This window comes from Enhydra lutris, unplaced genomic scaffold, assembly GCF_002288905.1.
Source record: "Enhydra lutris kenyoni isolate GAN:26980312 unplaced genomic scaffold, ASM228890v2 scaffoldscaffold29, whole genome shotgun sequence".
In the NCBI taxonomy this organism is placed as follows: Eukaryota; Metazoa; Chordata; class Mammalia; order Carnivora; family Mustelidae; genus Enhydra; species Enhydra lutris.
This window is the reverse complement of record NW_019154113.1, coordinates 18,817,190-18,838,334: the sequence shown is the minus strand read 5'-3', so window position 1 is coordinate 18,838,334 and position 21,145 is coordinate 18,817,190. Positions and strand designations below refer to the sequence as shown.

General features: G+C 51.9%; 1 protein-coding gene across 2 annotated transcripts in view; it reads right to left on the bottom strand.

The window, feature by feature from the left end:
• Positions 1-21,145, bottom strand: part of LOC111152625 (phosphodiesterase 8A) — a 148,745-nt gene that overhangs the window by 31,435 nt on the left and 96,165 nt on the right. The window contains exons 7-12 of one of the 2 annotated variants that reach the window (XM_022511160.1): positions 18,903-18,981; positions 17,368-17,505; positions 12,049-12,137; positions 10,397-10,448; positions 10,255-10,297; positions 2,682-2,759 (exon numbers count right to left, since the gene is read on the bottom strand). In XM_022511160.1, coding sequence (XP_022366868.1) covers positions 2,682-2,759; positions 10,255-10,297; positions 10,397-10,448; positions 12,049-12,137; positions 17,368-17,505; positions 18,903-18,981 — 479 coding nt within the window. The remainder of the gene's footprint in view (positions 1-2,681; positions 2,760-10,254; positions 10,298-10,396; positions 10,449-12,048; positions 12,138-17,367; positions 17,506-18,902; positions 18,982-21,145) is intronic. The other variant, XM_022511161.1, reaches the window with a different exon arrangement.

Genomic DNA, 21,145 nt, shown 5'->3' with positions numbered 1-21,145 from the left:
CAGATTCGAGACACTCCCAGATACAACCCCAGGAGGCGGTGAGTGTGTAAACTCACAAGCTGATGCTAACTGTAGAATGGAAACACAGAGGGCCTCGCAAGCCAAGACACCAGTGAGCAACAAGAACTCCTCCTAGAGAGGCCACAGCGATCGATGGCGGTATCAGGGCACATGCAGACTGAGAGAACAAGGAAAACCGAGGAGTCCAGAAAATGACCACATATTTATAGTCATCTAATTACAATAATGGTGCTGCTGCAAAAGATGGTTTTTTTCCATATGGTGATGGATTTCCATGTGGGGGGAAAATTCATCCTTGATCCCTATGCTCACCAGATATAAGAATTAATTTGAATGAATCACAGACCTAAGCTGAGAGACAAAACCATAAAGCTTCTACAAGAAAACATGGGAGAATATCTTCATGACCTTGGGCTAGAGGAAGGTTTCTTGAACAGGACCAAAAAAGCACCAGCTAGAAGAGAAAATGATAAAATAAGCTTCACTGAAACTAACAACTCCTGTTCACATTAAAGGCCATCAAGAGAGTGAAAAGGCAAACCACGGACTAACAAAATATACTTGTGCTGCACGGAATCCAACAGATCCACGTCTAGAATGAAGAATTCCTACCAACCAGCGAGATAATCCAACTATAAAAACAGGCAAGATATGTGAACAGCACTTCAAAAGAGAATGTCAAAATGGTCTGTAAGCGTATGAAAGGGGTACCCCACCTCACTCATCATCAGGAAAGTTAAAATTGAAACCATATCCACCAGAATGGCTGAAACATGAAATGCCGAGATAACCAAGTCTGGTAGGTCTCAGAGCAACGGGACCACGCATACACGTCAGCAGTGGGCAGAACGTGGGACAGCACATCGTGGGGAGACGGCTGCAGCTGCCCAGACGCCCAGCAGTTCCACTTCTAGGCAGGACAGGACCGCCTACAAACCTCCACGCAGCCTTATTCTTACCAGCACCGAAGTGGGAAGAGAACACATGCCCGTGAATGAGAAAGGATCAACAGCAGCCCCTCCCTCCAGTGGAGCTCTGTGGCACAGCAGAAAGGACCAACTCTTGGCCCGTCTGATCACACGGAGGGATCTCAAGAACACTGAGGCAAAGAAGCCAGAGGCCGGGTGTGCAGGCTGAACAACCCCACCTCTCTGAAGCACAAGAGGCCAAGTGGGCTTGTGGCGGGTGCTGGCGACCTAGGGGCTGCCTCGGTGTGGTACAGGCTGTGTGCTTTCTGTATCTGCTTTGGGTGGTGCTTACCCAAGTGTATGGAACTGTCAAAACTCATGGAACCACTTAATACCTGAATTTCACTGTGCAAACGGTAAGTCCGTCAAAACGAGTAGTGCTTAAAAACCAGAAACATGGGGAGCCTGGGTGGCTCTGTTGGTTGGGTGGCCCACTCTTGATTTTGGCTCAGGTCATGATCTTAGGGTCCTGGGATTGAGCCCCAAGTGGGGCTCTGCCCTCAGCTGCGGAGTCTGCTTGTGGATTCTCTCCTTCTCCCTCTGCCGCCCCCCTGCTCCAGTCCCCTCCCTCTCTGTCTCAAACAAATAATCTTAAAAAAAAAAAAAACCCCAAAATACTAAAATAAACTGTTTACCTCTTAAAAATACAGAAACGGACCAAGTCATCCCAAGGACGAATATTAGGAAGAACAGGGGAGGAAGACTGTTGTGGGTGGGGATGACCCTGTCCCTGCCCCTACTCTGCCCAAGAGCCATGGGGGTGCACAAGTGAGGGCCATAATGAAGAAGGTGGTGGCAGCTACCGCCCCCCTCCCTTGCCAGGCACCCTCATGTAACGGTCACACAGCCCTCCATGGGCAGCATAAAACTGTCCCCATTTCACGGTGAGGAAATGGAAGCACAGAAGTCTACCCCCAAGGTTGCACACAAAGTAGATGACCCTGGAACTTGAATCAAGGTCATTCTGAGGCCAAAGCCCATGCTTTGGCCTGTGACACCACATGGCTCCTCTAGCAGCAGGGTGGGGCCTGTGTTTTCTGAGCCTCAGGACAAACCTGAGGGCACTGGTCTCCAAGGTCGAATCTGAGTTGCTACCTCCCTGGAAAGCTGTGGCTTTTCCCATGAACGTACGGACCAACTCCATGTGCTTCCCCATTCCTCTCTGGGTCCAAGACAGCACACGCCCAGCAGGAATATTTGCCTCCACACTGTATTAGTTCAGATCACATATCTATGTAATCTTAAAAAATTATATTCCAATTAAAAGTTAAATAGTATCTGTTTAGTACGAGTCTGTCACATGCCCAGAAGTCGCTCACCTCCCCACCAAAAGGTAAGTTTCCACGGCAAAGTGCCACCCATAATGGAGTATATGAAGAATTTCCTAATGCATTTTGGGTTCCCCACACAATCACAGCAGACACACGGACAGCCTCTGCTGGTAACAGTTTAGAAAATCGACTGTAGGACAGATGGTAAAATGTGTGTTTTTCTTTATTCCCTAACTCCCATCAAAAGGCTGAGAATGGAGCCCACTGGCAGGGGTCCAAGGAAGGGGAAATGGACACAGGTTGCTAGAGTGTCCCCTCCCCTGTCCTGACCTGAAGGAGGCAGTGACCCAGAGAGGAGACTGGGGACGAATGTCAGGTATTCACGTGTCCAACATTTTCTCCTCTTGTCTTTGTCACCTACCTTCACTTGCTCGAGAAGCAAGAGTTCTGACATCTAGCGAGCTCTTCCTTCTGTCTTTGTGTTTGCCTGACTGATTATCTGTGGAAACAATTACACTATAAATCACCTCTTCAAAAGGATTTTAACAACAAATTACAAATTACAGATCTAAAATTTTTCAATAACAAAATTTAGGAATTAGAACACCAATTAAGAAGTCACAAAGTCAACAAAATGCCCAGAGATGAAGATTTTGACCCATGAAGTTTTAAGTGGGGGTGGAAGGGGTGACTTTCTCAAAATGTCCGACCTGGTATAGTCATGAACAAAGGCTTTACAGCTTCCAGATTACATCATTATAGAATCCTGTGATGTAAACTGAAAACTCGAAGAAATGAACTCAGGAAAATTTTTCCTATTACACTTCCATATAATCGACTGAAATGGTAAAAAAATAAAAATAAAAATAAAAAAAAAAATTCTCACCCATCCTTACCCAAAGGGGAAAAAATTTTTTTTTACAGCACATGTTTTATAAAAATGCCCCAGGGAAGACCGTACCTCTCTTTTCAAGCTATAGGAAACTGTACTACAGGGAGCACTATTTGGGGTCTGCTTCAAATGACAGCTTCTCTCTCTCCCCACTGACCCTACTTCCTGTGAGCGGTGCCACCAGTTTTCCAGGCTCAAGAGGGGCTTTGACTTTCCCCTTGACCCCATGCCAATTAATGACAAAGCAGAGCTGACCTCTCTCCCAGTCCCCTCCTCTGGGCACCTGCTGGGGTTACACATGGTGCTGAGCCCCTCCAACCTGTCCCCATTTCACAGACGAGGAAACCGGGAGCTGCCCTGCTGAGGAGTGAACACCGAGCTCAGCCCTCCCAGCTGCAGGCTGCACCTTCCCTGCCTTCCCCTGGCTCCCTCCCCCAGAGCCCCTGCTCAGCAATAGGATCTGAACAGCCCCCCACCCCGTATCCCTCCCTCCAGCAAGCAGCGACTTCACTGGTATTTGCTACATTCTCTTCTACGTGGGCACTGACAATGACCTTGTCACTTGTCAAGTCACTTGTCACCTCCTTGATGCTGAAGGACAACCTGACTTGACTATTTATGTTACTAGACACACTGGCCAGTCTTTCTGGAAACTCCTGGTTTGTGTAAGTCCACACTCTCCTGGTTTTCTGTCTCTTTACTCTTCCTCCCTAATTTTCCTGTCTTCAGCCCGCCTCCTCTTCCTTGATCCCGAGGTTCTGTCTTTAGCCCTTCTTGTCTTCCCAGACTACACATCTCCTCGGGAGATCTCACTTCTTCCTTGAACCAGCTCCTGTGATGGCTCTCTTGTCCCAGGCTTCTCCTGAGAGCCAGACTCACACCTCAGCCGGCCAGCGACCACCAGCCACAGCCCGTCGGACACCCCTTGGCACTTCCGGTACACTCATCATCGTCCCCCAGATCCGCTTACGTTGGAAACAAGTCGTAGCCTTCTCCCTTCCTCTCCCTCAACTCCTCAGCAAAATATACGCCTTCAATCTACCCCTGCTCCGTCCCTGTCCTAGCTCAGACACTCGCCATCCTCCTCAGGGTTACACTGACAGCCTCCCTCACTGGTCCCGCCGTCCCCAGTGTGATCCTCCTAAACCAAAATTCCGACCAGAGCACACGCCCAGTGAAGACCGATCGATGGCTCATCATTATTTTGAGGCTACGACTTGAACTCCCCAGCGTGCGCCCAACCCTGGGTACCCGCACCTCCTCTCTCCGGCCACCCAACTATGCACGCTAGTTCGTCTCGCCACCTGCTGTGCCTTGGTACCGACCCCTTACCTCCACCGGGAACGCACCCCTCCCATGCTGCCTCCTGTACTGGTGAACGCTCCCTCCTCTCCGAGGTAGCAGTGAAGGTGCGGTGTGGGTACCGTAACCTTTGGGAACATTCCCCTGATGCCTCCCTGCAGCCCCCAGCATCGCCAGTAGCCCGCTCCTTTCCTGTCTGCCTTCCTCACGAGCTGGGGAGGACACGAGGGCAGAAACAGCCTTCCTTTCCTTCCTTTCTTCCTGGGGGACCGACTCTGCCTCGCAAGCAGCAGCCGCTCGACAGACACCGGCACCTCCCCGTGCACAGACGGCCCCTCCGCTTGCCGGCTGGCGGTCAAGGACAAGACAGGCCACTCGTCACGGCCTGCTGCTCACCTCACCTGCTGTAATCTCTCCAGATGCTTACTCCCTAAAACTGGAACACCCCCACCCCCGCCAGCCAGACCAGAGCCCGGCCTGTCTCCTTCCTGAGCTCCGCCCCCCGCACCCCCCAGGAGCCGCTGGGAACGTACTAGGACGCTCCTGCATGCACATCCACTGGGCGCCTCCCCTGTGCTGGGCCCTACGCCAGGCATTAGGGCTGCAAAGACAAATAAGGTCCGGTCCAGGTCCACCATCGGGCTGGGATGGAGGGAAGCCAAGGATGGAGGTGCAGTAACGGCTCTGAAGGGCGGAAGGAGTCCTGAGGAGAAGAAGCAGGTCCTCCTCTGGGAAGGGGTAGTGAGCAGATGAGGTAGGTTTGTAGATGCGGCCAGGCAGAGGCGGCGGCATTTCCAGGAGGAGGAAGCTGCTCGTGCCTACGGAGCAGAGCGTGGCTATGGAGAAGGAAAACGCACCATGCGCACCAAGGACAGGAATGTGGCAAAAGTGGACGGAGAGAAGCAGGCTTTCGCTTGTACTGAACATTTCAAAGTTACTTGATCTTCCTGCTCTCAACGCCGCACTCAGGTCCCTGCTGGCTGTCGGGGTCCAACAGCACCGTGCAGACCAAGCTCCGGCCGCTGGAGTGCGACAGCACCGTGCAGACCAAGCTCAAGCGGCTTGCATCTGCGGGGGGTGGGGGGGCGGCTCTCAGAAGCTGATTTGGGAACCACTGGGGGAAGAATGCAGGGTTCACAGCCAGGCCGCAAGCCCCAAAGGAGCACGAATCCAGGCCCCTCACCTACTGAACGCACCCCAAACACTGAGGGCTCGAGGCACTGGGCCGAGGGCTCGAGGCACTGGGCCGGCGGCACTGGGCCGACGAGGCACTGGGCCGACAGAAGCCTACGTGGGCCGACAGAAGCCTACGTAGGCCTCCAGAGACCAGGGCGCGGGCTCAGCACCGCCTGTGATTTCAGCTCTCTGCTCGCGGTCTCCCTTGCCAGGAAGCGCGATCCATCCACACCGGCCCATGGCGTGAGCAGGCAAGCCAGGGCCCCACGGAGCAGCAGTGAGGGCAGCAGCGATGTGTGTGAACAGCGGCCACCTTGCTCCCGTGGCAGGGGGAGCTCCATCTGGGACACCAGGAGGCCGCGAACCCGTGTCCCGCAGCACTTGCCGGAAACACAGCAGACTTTCAGAGAACTCTCTGCGACCCTCTCAACAGTCCGAGCATTTGGGGAACGCTTGCTCTGCCCTGGGCCCACCGACCCCTGCAAAGCCCGCCACTGGTCAGCCCTCCTTCCCCCTGGCCTCTCCGCCTCCTCCACTGGAGACAGCCTGCCTGCCCCCAGACGCAGGCTAGACCCCGAGTCCTGCCAGCGGCTGAGGCAGCCTGTGGCCCCGGGCCCGACGCTGGCAGCAGCCCAGAGCACCTGCAAGACACGCTCACGTCCCACGCCATGCTGTGGGGCCACCACCCGTCACCTGACCGGGGAGGCCGTTCCCTGCCCCTCGCCACAGCCTCTGCGCTACCCCGCCGCTGACTGTGAGACTCGGGGTGCACACTTCCCGCCAGCAGAGTCTCGTGCTGCCGGGCATACGGGGACTGTGCGCGGAACCCTGGTTGCACGAATGACTTCCATGTCCCCTCACTGTCTGCTACTGCAGGGCTCCCACCCGCAGCGCTCAGTCTCCTCGCCACCGCCCTCGCCAGGAGTACTGTGCCCCAAAGCTCTGGCCTCTTCGAAGCCACCGCACATCTCCATGGGGCCGTTCCATGCACCCCAGTGGACCAAGCTGAAACCTAACTCGCTGAGCTCTCCCCGCACAAACCTGCTCTTTCTCCCACACTTCTCAGTTCCATTCATGTCATGCAGTGGCCAAGTCAGAAGTTGTGGGGACCTTCTCTAGTGTTCTCCCTTCATCCGTCGTACTACGGGTTATCCTGAAGTACCTCGGTAGGTCTGTCTCTCTGCCTTTTTTCTCCACACCATCACCATGACTATCTTTCCTAGAAGGGTCCCCTTTTCATGTACCTACTTAAAGGAGACTCCTCGGCCCTCCTCTGCTTACAGGATGCAATCCAAGCTGGCCTGACCCAGCCTTGCCTGGCCTGACGGCTTTGTGCGTGCAGCTCGTCCCTCCAGGAATGCTCTTCCTGTCCTTGGGCTGACCCCTCTCTCTGTCCCAGACACGGGCTCAACCACTATGTCATCACTGCTGGATATTGCCTCCCAATTCACCCCTGCTGCAGTACAAAGTACAGTCCATTCAAATTACTGCTTCGTCCGCCCAACAGCAAACTCCACGTTCATCTCCGTGTGCCTAAAGCCAGGCTCCGGGCTCGGTCCAGACCATCTCCAGGTTTACAAACTGGACGGTGCCACATTTAGTGTCTTCGCTGAGACATGGTATCATGTAAAAACAATACATAGGCCAGGAAAAAGGGGCCATGAGCTGGGAATGTATCAGTTTCCTGGACACCCAGGATCTGAACCCCCTTTCCCATGACTCCCACTACAGAAGGGGGACGGCGAGAGACTCCCTTACTCCATTCAGTGTCAGCAACACGGCAGCAAGTGACCTAGGCCGGCCAAAGGACTGCTTCTACCGGAGTCCAGAGGACAGCAGGCAGGACAGGAGAGCAGGGCTGGGAGGGAAACACTCTGCCACGGTGCCGGAGGCAACATGGCGCCTGGACGCCAGCAGAGCCTCAATGGCGCATCATGGTGCTCGGCGGCAAGCTTTTCACAGCAGGGAGGGTCGCCCAGCGTCCTGCCATTCCTGCTCTTCTTCTCAGACTGATTCTTAAGCTTTTTTGTCTAATGTGGGAGTCACCAATTTCCTTCCAGTAACTCTTTTTCTGCTTTAGAAGTGCTTATTCTGTGTGGAACCAGGGGTGCTGGCTGGTTCACGGTCTACGGCAGTGTCACTGCCTTCCCAAGGCAAGACATTCGGAAGTCTTTGGGACATCAAGGTTGTGTACACTGCTGGGGGTGGGAGACCTGACTGCTGGGTGGGAGCCACCCAGCTCCTCAGGGTGTGATGGGGAAGACTCCAAAGTGGGCACTGACCAGTGACGTGACAGAACGGCCCAGCATGCAGTCAGTCGGGGAGTCTCCCCTTGTGCAACACCAAGGACTGTGTTACTGACTCTGCCTTCTGGTCCCTGCTCTGCCATTTCCTGCCTGCCCAACAGAAGCAGCATTCAACCCTTCTGACCCTCAGTTTCTCTCTCTGTAATAAGGGGGTGTTAATAACAGCTAGGCCTACTTCACTGGGCTCTTCTGAGAGAGGGGGAAAAAAATCCAAGTCAAGGCACCCGTGACCTTGCAGTGTAAGAGTCACTGTCCTGGAAGAGGCCTACGATCATGGCGGCCTCCATCCTGGTGCCTGCAGCCCTGCAGTCTGGCATCTGCCCTCACTGCCCTCCTGACCCCGCACTTCTGTGGGTCCTAAGTGTGTTCTGGGATGCAGAAGTCAAGGTGCCTCTCTGCCTCTGTACCCCTCCCTCCATCTCTGTGTGCTCCAAGCTTCCCCGTTCTCCCCTCCCCCAACCTTGGTAACTCCCTCCAGGTCCCCACTCCCTCTCCGAACACTTACTCCTCCGCTCCTGTCCTGCCCCCTCTTCTTCCCCATGCCTGCCCCCTCCACCACCACCTAGTCACTTCCACACCTGAGACACTTGGAATTGCTTTGCTGGCCAGAATTTACATCTCTGGTCCCCACCTCTCTGGAGAACCCAGGAGCAAGGGTGCCGGTACACAACAGAAAGTGGTAGAAAGAGCACAAACCCAGGACCTCAGGAGAACACTTTCCACATCCACCCTGCCCAGCCCTGGGGCCACGCGCTCTATCTCCAGACCCACAAGCTGCCCCTCCCACGACTCCTTCCTGCCTTCCTCTCTCTGGTCCCACCACCAACATGTGGCCTCTGCCCTTTCCCTCCCGGTATCAGCTTCTTATGCTGTGGCCAGTGCCTTCTCCCCTCCAGCCTGTGGCACGCTGGTATTCCTGTCTCTGCTCCATACTTGTTCTAAGAGGTTCTTAGAGCTCAGATGCCATCACACTAGCCCCTGCTCAAAATCCCTCAGACTCCCACTGCCTACAGAAAAAAATCCTCTTCTCCGACCTGGCATCCAGGGATCCCTCATGACCCCAACTCCCCTTTCCATGTTGACCTGTGAAAATTTAGTCCCATTCTTTCTCGAACATGCTCTGACCTTTCCCTCTTCTAGGACTGTTTTTATTTCTGGGATGCTTTTCCTTTCTCACCCCTCTCCTTATTTGAGTCTACGTCCCCTCACTGGAGCTTTCCCCTCCTCCTCTGGGTCACCACGGCACCACTAGCCTTTTCCCACCCACTACTCAGCACTTCTCATCATTGCTCTGTCCCCTGACTATCGACAGGTCTCTCCTCTTTCTCTGTGAAAGCCCTGCCTGGCTCTGGAGGGAGCTGGCCGTCAGGATTCCAGTGCCAGCTCTACCATGTCCTAGATGGACTATCCTTGGGCAAATCAAAAGCCCAAAGGGAACTTCATCCACAAAATGTCTACCCCACTGGTTCACTGCAAGGCTTCAATTAAATACGCTGACATTTAAGCACTTAGCAGGGGTTTTGTGCACAGTAAACACTCAGAAAAACACAAGGGGCACAGTCCTGGAATGAATGAATGAATGCTCTGGTGCTGCAGAACAGCTAAGGGGCAGACGCTCCTACAGGGGAGCTGGGTGACCCCAGCGCCACCCGGCCCCGGCAGGCGGCTGTCAAACCGCCTCAGGTGTGACACACAGCCTCGGTGTGGAGCTGCGGGAGCTCAGCCCCATCACAGCCCGGCCCCTCACCGGGGACCGCCGGAGGAGGAAGGGGGCCTGCTGAGGCCCCGGCATATGCTGGGGCACATTCCAGGCCAGCGAAAAACAGGTGCGGGAACACGACATGGGGATGAGCGGGTGGTATCCGAGGCACGACAGGGGACAGGTCTGAGATGAGACAAGTCTGATAGGGTCCAGCGACCTCCCCCTCAGCCAGAGGGACTCTTGTCAGGAGACGAAGATGTCCCTGCTCGAGGGCCATCTGTGTTCTGACACCCAACACTGTGGCCTTGTACAGTGCAGGGGAGGCCCACAAGTCACTATTCACTGACACTCTTCACCTAAGTTTGTGCATCTGAGGGGACCAGTTCTCTCCCCTCAGGCTGAGACCCTCCCCAGGACACGTGTCAGAACGCCCACAAGTGCTCAGGCCCTTCGGCTCAGAAACCAGCCTGGGGAGTTAGGGAGAGAGAGACCCAGTGCCGCGGTGCCAGGAAGCCACAGTCCCCCCGGGCACGAGGACAGCTCGGCAGAGTAAGGGTCTGCTGTTATCTGTTTCACAAGCCTGAGGACCCCTAAGAATGAACGTGGAGCACCATACCTGTATGAGAGTCAGACTGAACACATTCAGTTATTTTCTCAGCCTAAAAGTGAATGTAGAAGCCATTAGTTCTGAACGTCTAGGCACGCGATCGGGGGTCTTACTGGGCACCCCTGCGGCCCCGAGGGCTCCCCTTACATACCTTATTGCTGCCATTGCACACTCTGATAATGGACACATAGTGTCTAATTTTTCTGCAAGTAGAAAACAAGGCATTATTTCTCTCCTGGCTCTCTAGTCTGACGGGTATGCAGTGGATTTGTATTATGAAAGAGCATCTCATTCACAACCACAAAATGCTCTGAGGGGAACATTTCTATTGTTTGTGGCCAAGGCCACCAATAAACAGTCCAGAGTCTACAAGCATCCTCTGGAGTCTGTGCAGAGAAGAAGTGGACTCTTCAGTAAAAACGACACAATTCGTCCAAGACTTCACAACATGCAATAAAAAACACCGGCGTTTTAAACAATGGACTACAATATTAACCAACTAAAAGGCTTTAAATCCTTGGCACGTTTTCATCCTCACAGCCCTTTGCATGGCCGTTTGGCCTCAGGTTCCAGTGAGCCCTGAGCTCACAGCCATCGGGGCAGCGCCACAGGCCGCACAGAGCTCGCTAACTGGGGTCTACAGCCAAGCACTGTGGACTGGACTCCTCACTTACTTACTGGGCCTGCCACCTTTCCACTTCTCCCCCTGGAGTGTCAAACCCCTCTCCTAACCACAAAAAAATCTGGAGGACAAAAAAAGGCCAAGATCAGAACACAGAGCCCACACAGACCCACCTCCCTGAGGCTGTCGCCAGTGGGCAGCACAGCCGGGCGCCCAGGCACGGGAGCCCGGCAGTCAGCACAGCGGCCCTGGGCCAGAAGCCTCTGCGGTCAGCCTGGCAGTCTGCTGGACCCTGGGCCAGAAACCTCCTGCCTCAGGCCTCAGTTTCCTCATCTGGAAAATGGAGATGATCACGAACGCCACAGCGGGTGCCAGGGAAGGCATGAAATGACGTCTCCCAGGCACTGAGAACCGGCCCACAGAGGGACGGGCTCGAGAAACCTCAGGAGCTGCTGTTGCCGCCATGACCACATCTCATCTGTGTTTTCTTTCCCTTGTTCCCTGGACAGAGATCACAAACTAGGTATGATTCTGCGGTTTTATTTTTGTGTTTATCTTAAGCATTTTCCCTTACCACTTAATTTTCTATGATCGTCATTTCTAATGGCGGCATTTTAACTGTTGGGTGTCCTACAATTCATATTCATAACTTCCCACTGTCCATATTAAGATAGATTCTGAGACAAACCATAGGAAATTTTTAGGCTCCTGATATAGAATACTTTGCAATATGTAGTCACAACTGTTTTATACGAGAGTTGCTATAAATGGGAGTATTTTAAATACCTTTATCCAGCTTGATAGGTCTACGCAGGAATAACACACAGGCTTTCAAATTAGCTAACAATCTTTTAAAATCTAGGGAGTCTGCCCATTAGTGTTCTTACCACCCAGCTTAGTAACGTGACGTTCTAATGGGAACACTTGGGTCTCTCTTGCGTCCATGCAGCTGAAGCAAGCCCGTCTGGAGCCTGGCGGCTCTGGGTCACAAGCTCGGCATCAGGCTGTAGCCCCAAGGATGCTGTGTCCTGGAAGGCCATTCTTTGATGACACCTGACCTTGTGACAAGTCTTTCTTTTAAATTTTTGCATGTGGTTCTTAACTTACTGAAGTACTCAGAGCAAATTTTGCACTAAGCCAAACATGGCACATTAACTGGAGTACCTCGTTGTTCCACTTACCCTCCCTGTCCAACGACAGGTATTATCTTCACATTTTGTTGCACATTATCTCCATTTTTCTTCTTGGCATGGTAGATCCCTTGCCACTCCTATAAATGGAATGTAAACATCAATCGATTGTCCATTCAAAACAAACACAAGAACATCTTCCACTTCAGGTTCTGACTCACTTATCAGGGTTACAGCAATTAGGATTATAAAAAACTCATCCCAACCTCACAGTTTTGGGGATCTGGGTATCTGACCATTTCCCCCAAGTCCATCCCCTCTGGAGTTGCCAACAAACACCAGCCCGCCATGGTGTGAGTGGTCACGGGTTTCTTGGGGCTGTCTGCTGGCAAAAGAGGGCCTGCGCCCAAGAGGGAAGCACGCCGCATGGCTGCAGCACCAGACTCTTCTGACTCTCTGAGCTCCCCCAACATCTGGGAGGGGGTGAACCTTAGGACTGGGGCAGAGAAGGGGCCACCTCTGCCGCCACTGGCATGGTGGCCGGCTACTGCCCTCTGGGACGTGGGAGGGTTTCTGTCCCTCAAAAGGAGGGAGAGGGGGAGCACAGCCAGGTCCAGGCTCAGGTAGAAGAAATTGGAGACCTTAAAAGCCGGGGGCGCAGCTACACCAGCTGTGCTCTCACCATCAGACAGAATACGCACGGATCCTAGAGGGAAACCACAGAGGAGGCGCGCACACACCGAGACCACAGTGAGAACGGGCGCTGCAGGTGGCGCCCCTACTCTTGGGGCAGAGTGGAGAAGACTGAGATGGAGCTGGACTTTGTCACCACCTAAAATGTTCTGAATAATTCCTCCAAGAGTTACCAAGGTCCTTAAGCTATGAAGAGCCCTAAAATCCACTATAGGACACTCAACTCTTAGGGTGTTCTCTAATCTTCTGGACCTTCTAGATCCCTTAGGACCTGGTGCTGACTGAGGCAGGAAGCAGACCACCATGGCAGCCTTGGTGGCCTAGCTCAACTCTCCTGTCCAGATACTCACACAGAATCTTCCATGCTTACAGCCTGGCAACCTGCATGCAAATGCCCGCAGGAGAATCTCCTCTTCAGGCTCCTCTGAGAAAGTGGATTCAGCAGAAGCCAGGACATTCTGACAGAAGCAAAGGAGGGTTCCTGATGCTCCCCCCGCCCCGGTATACTTGTGAAAACACTGTGCGCCAAGGAAGGACTGAAGTAAGAGACAGCCCGAGAGCCCAGCTCCGTGCTTACTGGCTCGGGGACAGAAGGGAGGTGAGGGTCTGACACACTACAGTTCTGAGAGGAGAATGGCCTGTGGCAGGCAAGGGCTAAACAGGGGTCCCGAGACTGGAAGCTACCGCCGGCCTTCCGTATCCACAGCCCGCATACCCGCTGCGGGAGGCTGTGGCAGACAGGTACAAGACTTACTTCTGAAGCTCACTATCAAGAAAAATGGGGGAAACTGATTGTAGTGATGTTTGCAAAACTCTGTGAATAGACCCAACACCAGTGAACTACAGACTTTAAATGGGTGAATTGTATAGTATGTGAATTCTTGCTTATTCTCAATAGAGAATTCTCTCAATAGAGCTGTTACATAAAAGAGAGGGAGAAAAATGGAAGACCAATTCAATCCATCCATCAATTAGCACTTATAAATCTATCTGCAGGGCTTTCTCCTCTAATCCTTTCTGAAGAGACGTGAGCAGCCGCCAGATCCCAAGCAGAGGAATAAGCCAGTCGAACCAGAGCTCTGCGTTCTGGCTGAGGAACTGGGCAAGCGAGGCAGGGCCTCTGCTTGGAGAACAGCTTCGCCTCTAAGTTCTCCAGTCACTAACAGAAACAAAAATTAGTTACTTAGCACAGATCCTACTTCTTATCAAAAGTATTGGCCTCTCGGGGCACCTGGGTGGCTCAGTAGGTTAAAGCCTCTGCCTTCGGCTCAGGACATGGTCCCAGGATCCTGGGATCGAGCCCCGCATCAGGCTATCTGCTCCGTGGGGAGCCTGTGTCTCTCTCTGCCTGCCTCTCTGCCTACTTGTGATCTCTGTCAAATAAATGAATAAAATCTTTAAAAAAAGATTGATATTGACCTCTCATAAATATATGAGTTTCAGATCTTGAGAATAACGCAGTACTACCTTAGAATGCAATGATGGAAGATCCCATCTGGTAACGCACAGAAAGTCAGCGAAGTCTTACATGTGGCAAACATTCAGTAAATGGCCTGTTTCCGGCCCAGGTGGTTTTGCACATGCCTCCCCGGGCCGGGCTCCCGTCATAACTGTACTAAGGCCCACACCCCGCTTCTGTCCCGGGGCAGGCTAACACCGAGCTGGGCTCCTCCGACTGCTACGATAGCCCCTCTGGGTGCCCAATCAGCGGGCTGCTCTGGCCCCAGGGCTGGCGCAGGGCCTGCACACAGTCAACCATCAAGGTCACTGGGGCTTCTGTTCCCTGAATGGAAAAGGTAGGCCAAGGTCAGAGCATAGAATCCCTGCAGCCAGGCCGAGGGACGGGAACTCTGCGCCAGATCAGACTGACCACTCGGGAGCACCGCGTGCGCTGACTGGATTCAGCCAGCACCGTCCAGAGGTGGGAAGGAGGCCCCACACGGGTCAAGCCCAGGCACTCAGATGCACGTTTAACAGACACCACAGCTCAGTGATGAAATGGACACTGAAGGGTAGAGAGAAAGCAAAACCACTCCAGGAACGGAGTCCAGGGAAGAGTCCAGGAACAGGCGGCCAACAAGCAGAGACCGCAGAGGCTGGAGAGGACGGGTTTTTTGTTGGGGGGACGAGGGGAAACTGCTGTTAGACAAGGCAATTTCATGATGGCGGCGGGAAGCTGCTCGAGACCCTGGAGAGCAGCTGCGGCTCAGAGTGGGGAGGAGCGGGCCGCCCCCGCAGAGCAGCCAAGGGGCCTCGCCAAACAAGGAGCTTTCTGGGCAGAGCAGGGACAAAGAACCCTGGTACACCTGGAAGGAAACGGGAAGAGTCAGGAGAAGTGGGGAGCTACGAGGGAGGAAAGCAGAGGAGCCATGGGAACTCCAAGTTTCCAGACACTCGCCTCTGCAGCCAGGCATCAGGTGCAGGCCGGCGCCGAGCCCTGACATTCCCCCGGCACCTGCAAGACACAGTGTCCAAGGGAAGAGCCCCCGGAAGGCTCAGGTGCGTGAGGAGAGGAGAGCATGGGTTCTAGAGCCCTGCCAGAGAAGTCTTCGGGTCGAGGAAAGGGAGGCCATCGGGAAGGATATACACGGCGATGCAAAGAAGCATACGAGCATGGAGGCTGAAAACCAAGGTCCCTGATAGCAGCGATGCCTCCCCAGAGAGGAGCCCCTGGCTGAGAGCACCAGCTGGAGGGGCCGTGCAGAGCCTGTTTGCGGGCTCTCCGCTGGAGCAACATCGGGACTTCTCTGCCCCCAAGTGGCACACCTGGGCTCTGACCCTCCGAAGCCCCCGCCCGAGGGGCTAACCACCTCCTGAGTCTCCATTCCGGTTCCCAGGGCACCTCTGGGCTCTCCCCACTGAGCCCAGGGCCAGAGTCGCCCTGCTTCTCCCTCCCTCGGGAGACTCAATCAGAAAGGCCCCATATTCTTTCATTCCCATAACTGTGCCCAACCTAGCGGCCAGTCCTGTTGCAGGGCTGCCACGAACCAGCAGGGCGCGGCCAAAGGACACTGGCTGCTCTTCTACCCTAGGAACTCCTAGATACGCCAAATCAATAAGCAGGCTCCTTTTTGAAATCAGGAGATACGGAGGTCAATAATATGATAATCTTTCAGATTCTCTGCTCACAACAAACATGGATTTTAGAGAACAAGTCTCCTGCTGTTCAAGCCTGAGGCCCTTTGTACTGGTGCCAGGAACATTACTTAGGAGGCAAGACGCTCTTCACGTGGATTTGGCTGCATCCCACGGCCTCATGTGCCCCTAACCGCCCCCTCCCCTCTCCCCTCGCTTTCCTCCATGATGGTGGGATGCCCCAGTGTTCTTGTGGTCAGATCAAGGCGCAGGAGGGCCGTCCTCTCTGGCTCCTGCCCAGCTGGCCCTCACAACAAAAGCACTGGCTGACCCCTTCTCTAGCAGGACTGGGAAGGCCATGGGAAAGCCCCCCATGGCTTCTGGGTCAGTGAGACTGCTGTCTGGTCACTGCCTTCTGAGGATGCCCCTTCTCAGTGAGCGAGGGAACCCGGGGTGCCTGAGCCCCCGATGGACTCTTCATCCATCTCAGCCTTCAGTGCACTTTCCAGAGGACCTGCTACTCTCTCTTGCAAGAAAATCATCATCCTTGACAGAAAGGTGGAGGCAGAATGGGATTTGACTAGCGCCCACTTCTGTTATTCTCCTGAGAGTGTGTCACTGGGCCCTCACAGCCAGCCTGCCCTCTCCTTGTTTTCACTGCAAGGCAAACTGGTGTGCTCAGGGCCAGAGGAGAGCAAAGGGACACAAGCCCACGAACAGCATCTCAAGGGCCCAGGTACAGTGGGGGTACAGGCTCTACAGAGCCCTTCTGCCCTCTCCATGGCAGACTGCTCTGCTGGGCTACGGGGAAGGTGTTAGCCAGATGCCACAGGACAGCAGGCGAGACAGCAGGTCACCAGTGTTCAAGTGTTTTGCGTAATCAGATCAACAGTCTCTCCCCAACTTCCAAAAGTTAAAAAGAGCCCAGCAGGAAAGACTCTGAAAAGCAGTAGCCTTTTCCTTGTCATCACACATGAAAACCTAGTAACTGTGCGGGGCTGACAGAAGCCAGTGCTCCGAGAAACACCCTTGCGGACCGAGCCTGCCTTCCTCCCGCCTGACCCTCCGGCACCACAATAAAGTGACCTGTCATGTTCACGGTCTGGAACAGGAGTTCTCTAAGGCAGCAGCCTGTGTTCACTCTTCTCTCTGGACCAGAACCTAGCAGAGCGCCGGCCCGCAGGAGGCACTCCAGAAAAGGCTGAACACATGCACGAGCCTCAGAGACTTGTTGGGCTCAGATGTGTTCTGAGACTCTGGGACCTCACTGGCAAGCCTCTGCCCAAAGGCACGTGCCAACATCTACCACTTAGACCATCCATTATTAGCAAGATCAATTCACTTATTACAGAGAAGAAGACACTGATTTCAAGTGTCAATCAAAGTTACTCTGCATAACAGCTAATCACACCCTACACTTCCTTGATCCTCGTTTCCTCATCTGCAAAATGGGAGTAGCAGGGACACCACCACCGGCACTTCCCCGGGCTCCTGGGAAGAGTGAGACTCACATTACCTGGCACATGCCACACTCAGTGAATACGTCTCCTTCTTTTCCTCTTTGTTACATGAAAGTAAAAAAGGTACTGACCTCTTACTTACCTTGCCTATCCTGATGCACGAATTTATAGTATCGAGCAAATCAGCCTTTTTTTCATTTATAGGCACTTCTGCTAACTCCTTTCCTATTAATTCACCTGACTGATAGCCCATGGTTGTTTCAAATGCAGGATTTGCATACTGGGGGGAGACAAGAGAAACAACATCAAGCAAATTAAAAGAGAATTTGAAAAGAGGACTATGAAGGGCATTTACCAAAGCTCTCACATTTTCTGCCCAAAAAGCTCAGGGGCCTGGAGCTTAACCACGACAGTTTGAAAGCCATAAAAGCAAAGCCCCAGGAGATCCCTGGAGTCCAGGAGAAGCCTCTGTTCTGGGGACACCTGGCTGGTCTGCTCTGGTCCCAGAAAGAGGAGCTGGCCCCATCCCCCTTGAACACCAACAGAGGAAAGAAGCCACGTGGGGACAGGCCCAAGGAGCTATAGAAGGATTTTTTGGGTGACAATACAGTAGAATGAAGCACCAAGGCTCTCCTCCAGCAAGTCACCTAACCCTGTAAGTCTCAGTCTGTGCATCTGTTTAATGGGAAGGAACCTCTAGGTGGCCGCTCTCATGTGATACACACGAGGAATGTGCTGGGAAAGCAGGCTGCAAACTGGAATGTTCACAGAGGCCAGGCCGTGTGGCTGAATTTCAGGGAGGACCAGAAGACTAGAAGAAAACGTACAGGAAAGTTGTGCCTGATGAAGCAGTAACTGACAGCACTTAAGGTCTGTGTTCCTCGCTAGACACGGTAGGGAGCCCTCGGCACACACGCACCCACTGAGAACCTCCTGACAGATGGCAGGCTGCTGGGACCATGACTACCACTGCCGTCTGTACAGCTGGGAGACGAAGCAGCCCGCCCGACCACGCTCAGCTAGGACGGCCTGGCGGCTGCCTGCAAACCCCCCACCCGCCTGCCCCCAGCCCCGGCCAGGCTGCCTCTCTCTCCCGAGCGAGTGGCAAGTTACAGTGAAGAGCGGGCCTGCTCGGGAGGCACAGGAAGGCGAGGCTGATTCTCGGACAGGAGGAGCGTTTCCTCGGCACAAGCCCTCTTCTGCTCTCTAAAAGTAGAAGCCATGTTATCTCAAGCCGCTTCTGTGAAGCCGCTTTTGTTCAGCAATTACTAGGTTATTCTGGAAATTCTGCGTAGTTTCTAGTAAATTTCTATAGGTGTAAACTCTCTTCAAAAATAGTGAGAAAGGCCAGAGCTTGCAGACCACAGTGGTAATCCCTCTGGATACGCGTCTCCTCTTGCTAAATAAGCAAATGGAAAGGTGAGCAGTAATAAATGCAAATGTGGCATTTCCACAGAATGTTTTCTAGCACCTTAAGTAATTATTAGTATATTTTCTTATCTATCGGGAACTTTAAATTATAATTATGTATTTTAGATTTTGTTCTGATAATCCTCTAAGGAAAACTTGGTCTCTTTAACTTGAAAAAGAAAAAAAAAGATCATACTGGAGACGTTCAATCCTAAAAGAAGAAACAATACCAGAAATTCAGAAAAATGAACCTCCCAAATGACAAACCTGTATAACACGGTCTTCACTTGTAATTTCAATTGCTTCTTGACTTTTCTCTAATGCAGTGAATATTGAGTTACAAGCCCTTAATGGGTAGGAAAAAAAAAGGGGGAACTGATTAATGTAAATACCACAAAAAATATAAGACAATCTTGGGTTATTGCATTATTGACTTATTTAAATGTGTTTTTCATTTGAGGATAAGAGTAATAAATACTAACTCAAGAAAAAGGAGGAAAATGTTAAAAAAGAAAAATGTTCCACAACCACGCTACTTGCGACCACGACTATGAAGCACAACGGATGTTCCCCCCACCAGTCCAGATCACAGCCCTTCTCCCGCTCTGTGCCCCTGCGCACAGGACTGAACCTCTCGAGTCTTCCTTCTCCCCATGTCCCCAGTCTCCTGAGGACTACAGGAGAGAAGAGAATCAAGAATCCTGCACAGAGCCCAACAGAAAGGAGGCTGTCAGTCACTTGTTATTCTTTTTTTGTGTGTAAAGAAGAATATGTATCTGGAAAGAGGAAAGAAATCATAACAAATTACAAACTTAAAAAGATGATAATCATCACCAAATCCAGAAAAGTCAACCTTAACCTTAATCCATACAGTTAACCTTGGATAAGGCAGGGTTAAGAGTGCCGACCCCCTGTGCAGTCAAAAAAATCTGCATGTAACTTTTGACTCCCCAGGAACTTAAATACTAGTAGACTACACCTACTGTAGACCGGAAGCTTTATCCATAATATAACCAGTCAATCAACACAGATTTTGTATGTTATATGCCATATATACATACATACATACACACACATACAGAAACTGCTTCTCACAATAAAGTAAGCTTGAGAAAAGAAAATACTAGTGAACAGATCATAAGGAAGAGAAAATACATTTATAGGTATTTAGTAAAAAGAATCCACATATAAGTGAACCTGCCCAGTTCAAACCCATGTTGTTCAAGGGTCAACAGTAATTTTATTAACAAGCTACCTGATATATATCTATAGAACAGCTTCCGTATACACCTGGCAGTATAATCTTTGATGCCTATTCATATCACAACATTAATTTTCACAGTTACCGGAAAGATAATTCAGTCTTTTCTAATGAAATATAGCTGACATATACGATTCTATTAGCTTCAGGTGTAAAACGTAGCGACTCGACATTTGTACACATTGCAAGTGATCACCGCAGCAAGTCTATGCGTCATCTGTCACCATACTAAATTGCTACAGTACAGCTCACCCTTGAACACACAGGTTCAAACTGCAGGGTTCACTTATACGTGGATTTTCTCTAATACATACAGTACTGTAAATGTATTTTCTCTTCCTTATGATCTTTTTAGTAGTATTTTCTTTTCCCTGGCTTACTTTGTTGTGAGGACATAGTATGTAATACACATGTCATACAAAATCTCTGTTAGTTGACTGGTTATGTTATGGATAACCTACAGTAGGTCTACAGTAGGCTGCTAGTACATAAGCTTCTGGGGAGTCGGAAGTTACACACGGATTTTCCACTGCAAGGAGGGTCAGTACTCCCAGCCCTGCATGGTTCCAGGGCTGACTGTATTACTTGACTCTGTTCCCCACGATGTACACTGCTCCCGCCTGAGGTACTTCTGACTGTAGTTCTGTGCCTCAGGATCCCCTGTGCCTCCGGCCCAAACCCCCTTCCCTCTGGTAGCCACCACTCTGTTCTCTGTATTTACGACTCTAGGTTTGGTTTGGTTTTGTTGTTCAGATTTCACTTAATTATCTTTCTCTCAGGGCAAGATTTCATTCTTTTTATGGCTGAATAATATTCCATTATATGTGTGTGTGCGTGTGTGTGTGTGTATACACACACACACTACGGAATGAATATATATATATATATATATATATATATATAAAACATCTTTTTTTAGCCACTTACCTACTGATGGCTATTCGGATTACTTCTATAACTGGCTATTGTAAATAATGCTGCAGTAAACCCAGAAGAGCTTACTACCTTTTGGAGTTAGTGTTTTTGTATTCTTTGGGTAAATACCAGTAGTGGAATTACTGGCTCATATGGTAATTCTATTTTTAACCTTTTGGAGGAAACTTCTGTCTTCCACAGTGCCGCACCTGTTTGCATTCCTACCGACAGTGCATGAAGGTTCCTTTCCCTCCACATCCTCACCAACACTGTATCTTTTGTGTGTGTGTGTGTGTGTGTGTGTGTGTGTGTGTGTGTGTGTGTGTGTGTGTTT